Source organism: Coturnix japonica, chromosome 19, assembly GCF_054131305.1.
Source record: "Coturnix japonica strain WE chromosome 19, WE-NBRP24, whole genome shotgun sequence".
In the NCBI taxonomy this organism is placed as follows: domain Eukaryota; kingdom Metazoa; phylum Chordata; class Aves; order Galliformes; family Phasianidae; genus Coturnix; species Coturnix japonica.
In genome coordinates, this window is record NC_140681.1 from 3,688,223 (window position 1) to 3,696,799 (window position 8,577).

At 60.9% G+C, this 8,577-nt stretch overlaps 1 protein-coding gene and 1 long non-coding RNA gene across 3 annotated transcripts; both read left to right on the plus strand.

Annotated features, from left to right (window-relative positions):
• The first annotated feature begins 757 nt into the window (after positions 1 to 757).
• LOC146757804 (uncharacterized) lies at positions 758 to 1,764 on the plus strand. The gene is made up of 2 exons (XR_014935746.1): positions 758 to 971; positions 1,177 to 1,764. It is a non-coding gene; the product is annotated as an uncharacterized LOC146757804 (long non-coding RNA).
• A 1,747-nt stretch (positions 1,765 to 3,511) lies between these two features.
• On the plus strand, positions 3,512 to 7,272 carry E2F1 (E2F transcription factor 1). Of its 2 annotated transcripts, none has more exons than XM_085519519.1 (7): positions 3,512 to 3,839; positions 4,111 to 4,201; positions 4,463 to 4,682; positions 4,824 to 4,976; positions 5,124 to 5,238; positions 5,325 to 5,526; positions 6,114 to 7,272. In XM_085519519.1, the coding sequence occupies exons 1-7, from the start codon at positions 3,648 to 3,650 to the stop codon at positions 6,359 to 6,361; spliced, it is 1,221 nt and encodes a 406-aa protein (XP_085375645.1). In that variant the 5' UTR covers positions 3,512 to 3,647; the 3' UTR covers positions 6,362 to 7,272. The 2 variants fall into 2 exon arrangements, with proteins under 2 accessions (XP_085375645.1, XP_015736879.2); XM_015881393.2 differs by having other exon boundaries at positions 5,325 to 5,517.
• Positions 7,273 to 8,577: the final 1,305 nt, after the last annotated feature.

The following is an 8,577-nucleotide window of genomic DNA, read 5'->3' on the forward strand; positions in this document are numbered from 1 at the left end:
ACCTGACTGAGATGCCGAGTGCTTCTAAAAGAGGGGCAGAGCATCTCAGTGTTCTTATGCACAGACAGTTTTAAAGGTTAATGAATGGAACTGATCAAAAGTTTTCACACAGCCTCTGATACCAGGCTGACTATCCTGAGCTATTAATCATTTATTTGATGAGTGAACAAAGCGAGCTCGGGGCTTATTTACAGAGCTGTGTGCTGCCCTGGTGGACATGCTGTGCTTCACTTCTCTTTGGAAAGCAGCTCTTAACATTGCTGCTCTTCTTCAGGGTTGCTGAAAACCATCTCTGGGACAGCTCTATTATTTAACAAAGGTGAAAGCTCAGTGGGTGATGTTTGGTTTTTCTGCTGCTGGTTTTGCAACCCAGCAGATAAGGAGAGAGAAAACCAGGCGTGTTGCCATCCAGCTCAATGTCTGTCCGCTGTGTTGATATTTGGGGGTGCTAATCTTGCATTCTCAACCTGTGTGTTCACACCAGATTGCTGGGGGAGCTCGCTTAGAACTTTCATGTCTCTCCTTTCCTTGTGAGGCTGGCGATGAGGAGGGGGAAAACAAATTAAATGCTTTGTAATGCAGGGTTTGTTGCCTTTGCTTTCGGTCTTGCTGTATCTATTTTGGGTCCATAATTGCTGTGTAACCCAGGAGCTGCATTTCAGCTGGTCAAACTGAGGCTGGATGACTGGCAGCGCGTGCAAACTGGATGCACTCAGTGTGAACAGGAATGAACACGGCTGGCTCTTGCATTGCAGTCAATGTGGGCTGATGTGGTTAGAGGGCAAACTGCTTATTGGTGTCTTGCAGCCTATCATTAGCACGTGCAGGTGCTCTCAGAGAGTGTGCGACTGTTCCAAGAGGACACGAGCTCCACGTGCATCTCTCCCATTAGCTAAGGAACAGAAGTACACATGCAAATGATCTGAGTGCTGCTTCAGAGCTGAGTTACACAGAGGAGATACGCGGTAGAGGTAAGAGCTGTGGTAATGGAGATAAAGCCCTGAGCAAGAAGATCCCCATGGCATGGGGAGCTGTGGGAGCCCCTTGGGGATGGGAGCACTGAGCAGCCCCAGCATAGAGCTGGCTGCCCAGGGCTGGGAGAAGCCAGACTGACACCTGTGGGCTGATTGCAGCCTTATCTTCCAATGTTTGTTTTTCCTTTCATATCGTACCAAGCCATAGTTCCAGGTGAAGCTCTGAGCTGGTGCCTCACCCACCCTCTGGCTTTGCGGTGCCAATGGCTGCGCTGTGCACCTGCTGGGAAGTGAGCTCAGGCTGGGTGAAGTCACAGAGTCCAAGTCACAGTGAGTCCAAGCCCAGTGCTGTACGAAGCTTAAAGCACAGAAGATGTTCTTCCCCAGCCATGCTCCTGGATGGCTCTGGCTCTCTGCAGAAGACATCCTGCCCTATTCTCCCCTTGTAAGCCAGCACACTGGGCTGAAGGCAGCCTGAGAGCCTGGTGGGATGGAGCAGCATTCAGCAGCTCATTTGGGAGGCAGGCAGTGACTTCTCTGGCTCACAGGGGCTGCACAAGGCTGTCTCGGTTCGGGGGGTGAGCAGCTTCCATGGCCCTGCTGCCCTCACCCTGGGACCGCAGGTTGATACTGAGTTTCAACATTGGATACCACTGTAAAAGAGAAGGAAGTAAAGGATCTGAACTTGCTCTGTTCAGCATCCAAGGCCATAGCTGGTGTCCTGAGTGCAAAATTGCTACTGTAGCTTTCTGTATAGTAATACAATGAAAGGAAGGATTCCTAACTCTTGGGAAGCGGGATCCAGTTGTGCCATCTCCCATGTGGAAAAACACCCAAAACGCTGTTCCAACCTGAAAGAAGGCAGGACAAGGATGTGGGGTCGGGTCCCTCTGTAGGAATCCAAAGCAGCAGTCTGGGATGCTGTATATGTCCCAGCAGCAACCCAGGGGCAGTGCTGTGATCAAACCCTCCCTGATGTCAGAGCAGGGATGGTTTGAGTCCAGATTTGCATCCTCCCAGCTCCCCTGTGTGCTCCCACCACCAGCAGATGACCGTGCGTGGCCTTAGAGATCCACAGGCTGTCCATAATCATGCCCACAAAGGGATAGCTTTGGCCAAGCCTGCAGCTTGCAGAGCCCTCTGATCCCCCCAGCCCAGCAGGAGCTGCAGTGCAGCATTGGCAGCTATCAGGGCTCAGCACCCATTGGCAGCTTATCACCACCCGCAGCTGTGCCAGGTGGGATTCATCCGCGGGTGGGGAAAAGCCCCCTTTCCCCCTTCAGCATTTGTCGCAGTGACGGTTTTGCCTTTCATTTGTCTTTGCATCTGCCCTTTTCCAGCGCCACAAGAGCTGAAAGCCTCGGCGAATTGGCACGGGGGAGGTTGGGGGGGGGAGTCCGCTCCCCCTGCATAAACTGCCGTATGAATGAGGGAGGGGGGAATAAAACAAACCCGTGCTGCCCCCAGCTGCCCCGGCCTTTGTGAGCGCGGTGGGAGCAGCTGGTGCCGCAGCTGCCGCTCACAGCCCGCGGCCCCGGAACGGCCCCGCAGCCGGGGCGGGTGGGACCGTGCGTCCGGGCGGGGCGGCACCAACGGGCCGCATCTGGCGTGTAACTGCTGCTCGTACCACTCGCTAACGGGGATATCGCCGTGACCGGGGTGCGGGTTATCGCAAGGGCCGAGCGTTAATTAACAGCGCTCACCGCCGCCAAGCGGAGCGGTGCTGCCGTTCGGTGCTGTGCTGCAGGGCTGGGCCGTGGGCTCCGCAGCCGCAGGAAGAACGAGCAGCAAAACACCGCTCAGCGTTCACTACATCCCCGCTGTGAGGCACCGCCCGCACACAGCGCTAACCCGGCCGTCCCGCTGAGCCCCGCTGCGGCCGCAGCTCCAACTCCGGCCCCGCAGTACCGAGATGGGGGGGTGTTTATGTCCCTGTGGGTTGGGCTCCGTTGGAGGCACATTGAGGTTATCAGCGCCCCGCACACGGGATACAGACGGCGGGAGCCGCCCACGCCACGTCCCGCGGCTTTGACTATGGGCTGCCCTGCCCTGCACCGCCCGCACCGCCACGGACACGCAGCTCAGCCCCGCTGCCGCACAGGTCCAGCAGTGCAGGGAGCGCCCGGCGCTCAGACCCGTCTGTGAGTGACCCCACGCGGGACCAGCTCCGCGCCGCTCTCGGCCCCTTTAAGGCCCGGCCGCGCTCCTCACCCACGCGGCGCCACGGCCGCGTCCCTGAGACGCCTCCCGATTGGCTCCTGCCTCAGCTCGGCGGTTCTGATTGGCCGCCTGTCAGCGCGTCCGCCGCCGCCGCCCTTAACCAATGGGCGGCCGGCACCGCCCCTCCCTCCGGCGACCTCGACCAATCAGACGGTTTCCCCGCACCCCCGCCTCAGCGCTCGGCGTTGGGCGCAGCCAATGGGCGGGCGCGGGGAGGTTGGCGCCGCTTTCGCGGCAAAAAGGATTTGGCGCGCAAAGGCGCGCGGGGCCGGAGCGCGGGACAGCCCGGCACAGCCCGGCACAGCCCGGCACGGCCCGGCACGGCCCGGTACAGCCCGGAACGGCCCGGAACGACCTGGGGAACGGCCCCGCGGATCGGCCCCGCTCCCGGCAATGGGCCGCGCCCCCGCCCCGGCCGCGGCCCCGCGCCCCGCGCCGCCCGTCACCTGAGCCATGGCTACGGCGGGCGGCGCGGCGGGGCTGGCGGCGCTGCTGGGCGGCTCCTCCCCGCACCTCCTCATCGTCTCGGCCTCCGAGGAGCCCGCGGGCGGCTGCCGCCCCGACGCCGACCTCCTGCTCTTCGCCACGCCGCAGCCCTCCCGCCCCGGCCCCGCGCCGCGCCGCCCCACGCTGGGCCGCCCGCCGGTAACCGCGGGACGGGGGAGGGAGCGGGGCTGAGCGGAGCGGGGCTGAGCGGGCCGCCGGGCGGGGCCGGGACGTCGCGGTGCCCACGCGGGACCCCCCCCCCCTCCCGTCAGGGCCCGGCCGCGCGGGGCACCGCCGCTCCGGAAGCCGCCGCCGAGGCCGCCTTCCGCCCGGCAGCGCCGTTGCGCGGGGCTGCCCCCACAGGCCGGGGCCCGGCCCTGCCGCCGCGGTGCGTCCCGCGTCCCCGCGCTGAGGACGCCCTGTCCCGCAGGTGAAGCGGAAGCTGAACTTGGAGACGGATCACCAGTACATCGCCGACAGCCTGCCCGCCGCCCGCGGCAGGGCCCGCATCCCCGGCAGAGGTACGGCCCCGCTGTGCTGCCGGCCTGAGCCCTTCGGGATGGGCCTCGTCACCTCCCTCTTCCCCTCTGCCACCTGCCGTCCCCGTAGAGCGCTGGGCCCTGCCCGGCTGCTCGCTGTCAGGGCTCAGTCTCGGGGCCCTGCAGCACCATCCCCCGAGCTTCCCATTGCCAGCAGCTGCCGGGTGCTGCTCACCTGCCGGGTGTGGCGGTGCTGGGGCTGCCCCGCGCCCCACGGCTGAATCTTGCACCTGTCCCCAACAGGGGCAAAGTCTCCTGGGGAGAAATCCCGCTATGAAACCTCACTGAACCTCACCACCAAGCGCTTCCTGGAGCTGCTCAGCCAATCCCCCGATGGTGTGGTGGATCTCAACTGGGCGGCCGAGGTGCTGAAGGTGCAGAAGAGGCGCATCTACGACATCACCAATGTCCTGGAGGGCATCCAGCTCATCACCAAGAAGTCCAAGAACAACATCCAGTGGCTGTATGTCCATCAGGGTGGGGGGATAACACCGAAGCTGCCAGGGTTGGGTGGAGGGAGGGAGGTTGGGTTCCACCCTGAGATCGGGAGGTGATGGCAGCAGTGGGGTGTTAGTGCTGGGGGTGACAGCCCTGTGTACCCCAGGGGCAGCCAGGTGGCCGCGGGGGCTTCAAGCCGACAGCAGCTGCTGGAGAAGGAGCTGCGGGATCTGCAGGCGGCAGAACGGCAGCTGGACGAGCTCATCCAGACGTGCACGGTGCAGCTGCGGCTGCTCACCGAGGATCCCTCCAACCAGCAATATCCTTCGGTGCGGGGCCGGGATGGGGCTGGATGGGCTGGAGAGCTGTTGGGGAATGGAGCCCCCCCCTGCTCTGACACTTATGGTCACTGTGTGGGGTTTTGGGTGTGAATGTGGCCCCGTGTCTGCTCCTTGACCCGCCGCACCGCAGCCTACGTCACCTGCCAGGACCTTCGGAGCATTGTGGACCCCTCTGAGCAAATGGTGATGGTTATCAAGGCACCCCCAGAGACCCAGCTGCAAGTCTCAGACCCGGCAGAGGTGAGTGAGGGGTTTCTCCTCCCCATGGATCTTCACAGCCCTCGGTACAACTCCACCTTGGCACTCCATGTCCCTCCTGTCCCCAGGCTTTCCAGGTCTCAGTGAAAAGCACTCAGGGCCCCATCGACGTGTTCCTCTGCCCCGAGGACAGCTCAGGGGTCTGCAGCCCCGTCAAGAGCCCCTTCAAGGCACCTGCTGAGGAGCTGTCCCCTGGCTCATCGCAGCAGAGAGCCTCCCCGCTCCTGCATCCTGCTCAGGATGTCAACATGCTGCTGCCTGGTGAGCAAGGTGGGGATGGGGATGGGATGGGACGGGATGGGATGGGATGGGAATGGGATGGGGGCACTGCCTGGGCTCTGTGGTGTGGGGACAGTGTTATCACTGTTGTTCCAGTTCCAGGAGCATGAGGTTACCAGGGCTGAGGTCTTGGCTGTGTGTTAGGAGGAGCCTGACCTCCATGCTCATGCAGTGCCAAGTAGTTGGACTCAATGATCCTTATGAGCGAGTCCTTTTTAAATTGGGGTATTCTGTGATCCACCCAGCTGTGGGCTCTGCTCCTACCCAAGCTTGGCAGAGACAGCCCTGGATCTTTCTGCTTAGGAAAGGACACTGTCCCTCTTTGTCCCACCACTCAGCAAGTGGTCTGAGTCACGCTGCCCAGTTGGCCTGGATGTTTCTGATCACTCCTGATGCTTTGTGTGCAATCTGCATGGCCTCAGTGGCTCAGAGTCCTGCAGTTCTGGTGCTGCCCAGTTGGCCTGGATGTTTCTGATCTCTCCTGATGCTTTGTGTGCCATCTGCATGGCCTCAGTAGCTTAGAACACAGCAGTTCTGGTGTGTGCTGTGGGGCTGACAGCCTCGCTCTGTCCCCACAGAAGCACTGCTACCAGGCACAGCACTGCCCTCCAAGTGTTCCACAGAGGATGTGAGCCTGTCACCGCTGGCCTCCATGGACACCCTTCTGGAGCAGGCCAAGGACGATTTCTCGGGCTTCCTGGCGGATGAGTTCATTGCCCTGTCACCACCACAGGCACAGGATTACCACTTCGGCCTGGAGGAGGGTGAGGGCATCAGTGAACTCTTTGACTGTGACTTTGGGGACTTCACGCACTTGGACTTCTGAGGCTCTTGTCCTGATTTCAGAAGCTATCCCACTGCCAAGGGGGGGGACGCAGGCAGGGCTGAGGACAGCTACGTGGTGCCCTGTGCCTTGGCGTGGCTCTGGTGCCTTCCTGGGGTCCCTGTGCTGCAGCAGCCCTGGGCCCCCTCCATCCGTCCCCTCTGCAATATTTTCTTCCCTCCTATCCGGCATCTCTGTGCCATGATGGGACAGAGCCCAGCTTGGTGCTTGAGCCCACATTGGGGGCTACTCCTGTCCCAAGAGGAGGATGCTGGGGAGCAAGGGGTCCCCATTGGGTGCCCCCCCACCCACTGCGGGCAGCCATAGGGTGCCCGTGGCAGAGCTTTAAGCAGTCCTGTGTATAGATTGGATTAATTTATTATTGTTCCTTGGGGACAGCGTTTAGTTTCCCAGGAGGGGTCAAGGGGGGGTGGGGGATGTGGTGGTCTGGGGGTGCCAGGAGGTTTCCTTGTGCTGGGAGGGGCCAGCTCTGCGGGGTATTTATTTATTATTTATGCCATGAGGGGCTCTCCCGGGACAGCAGGAGTGGGTGCTGGGGGGGAGATGGTACAGGAAGAGGGTCCCGGCAGGGTATTGCTGGCCCCAGAGCTGCAGGCATCAGATGGCTGCGGGAAGAATGTTGGGGTGGGCTGGGGGTGTCCCCAGGATGTTATGAGGATGGGGAATATGTGGACCCCCATGGCCCAGTGAGGACCAAATGTTGTCTCCAGGCTTTCTCTTTCATTTCCTGCGCAGCCCTTCAGGCTGAGTGCGTTTTGGGTTTGTTTCCTCCTCCCTGGCTCCAAGGGAGGATGGAGGGACCCCGGGGCCAGGCTGGAGCCGCACTTTCACTTACTGCCTTTAACAAGCTTGTGTTCCGCTGAGCTTCGTGTTTAATAAAGGTTTCTACTGATTGTGGCCTTCACTTTGTAACTGGGCTGTGAGCAGCCTCAGCACCAGGCAGGTATCCCAGTGTGGGTGCTGGGAGATGAGGGAGTGCCCTTGTGGGACAGTGGCACATGGTAGGAACAGTGGGGACAGTCCTGGAGTGGGGCTGAGGGCAGCTGTGCCCCATCCTGGTGGTGATAAGGGATGAGCCACTTCCTTCCCCTCTTTGTCCGTCACTCCTCTTTCTTTCTGCCTGGCTTCCTGCGTGTTACTTATTTAAACTCTGATAAATATTTTACTCTGGCCTGCATTGCATAATAACCCCTCTGTTCCTGCTCAGGCTTCAGAGCTGTTTGGAGTTCAGTTTGGGGCTGTGCCCCTTGTGGCCCTGCTGAGGTAGGCACAGTGTCCTCGTGGCTCCTGGTGCTGAGCCATGAGCTGAGTGTGTTTTGAGGGCTGCTTTACCTCTGGGGCTGTCCTGGTCCCTCCTCTGCCCTGTGGAGGTGGTTCTGGAGAAGCTGGTGGCCATGGAGCATCCTCCTCTCCTGCTTACAGAGCAAACAGCCACTGGGGGGGCTGGCTGAGCTCTGAAAGGCTGCAGGTTGCACAGACATGAATCCCTTGTGAAAGTTCAGAGATGTTTGCTGACAAACCAACCCCAGCCTGGATGGACATAGGACATGTAGAGCGAATATTTATCCCCTCCTTGTGTTGGCTGCCTGCAGGGATCCTGCCTGCCTTCTTGCTGGCTGCAGCGTGTGGTGGCAGCACTGCTTTGTCCTGCAACAGCTGACCCACAGCAGCAGTACAGCTCCTACCCAGAGCTGGAGCTGAGCCCTGGGGTACCTGCTCCCTGCAGAGCAGGCACGGATCGTGTCCCCATGTGCATCGACCGCTCCGTGCTGCAAAAATAACTGCCGTGTCCCGGGGATGAGTCACAGTGCAGCTGAAGGGCTTCCCCGATTCTATTCTGGATTGCTGGGGAAGGAGCTGAGAGCTCGTGTAGGAGTTCTTCTTTCTGACGAGCACAAGGGATGCGGCGAATGTTGATCTGCAGCCCCGCAGGGTGGGAGGCAGCTCATGCCCAGCAGTGCATGAGGGGACCCGTAACCAGGGCAGGGCCCACATGGGACCCCACACCCAGAGGAAGCCTCCTGGGGGTCCCTGCTGAGCCCTGCAGCCTTTCTCAGCTCCTTTATCCTCTGGAGATGCCCCAGCTGTGCCCAGTCCATGGCTGCGGCCCCACAGCTGCTGTGTGGTAAATGGGGCCGCACTGTGGGCCTTACTGGGGCCTACACCGGGGCCTTGCTGGGCCCACACTGTGGTTATAC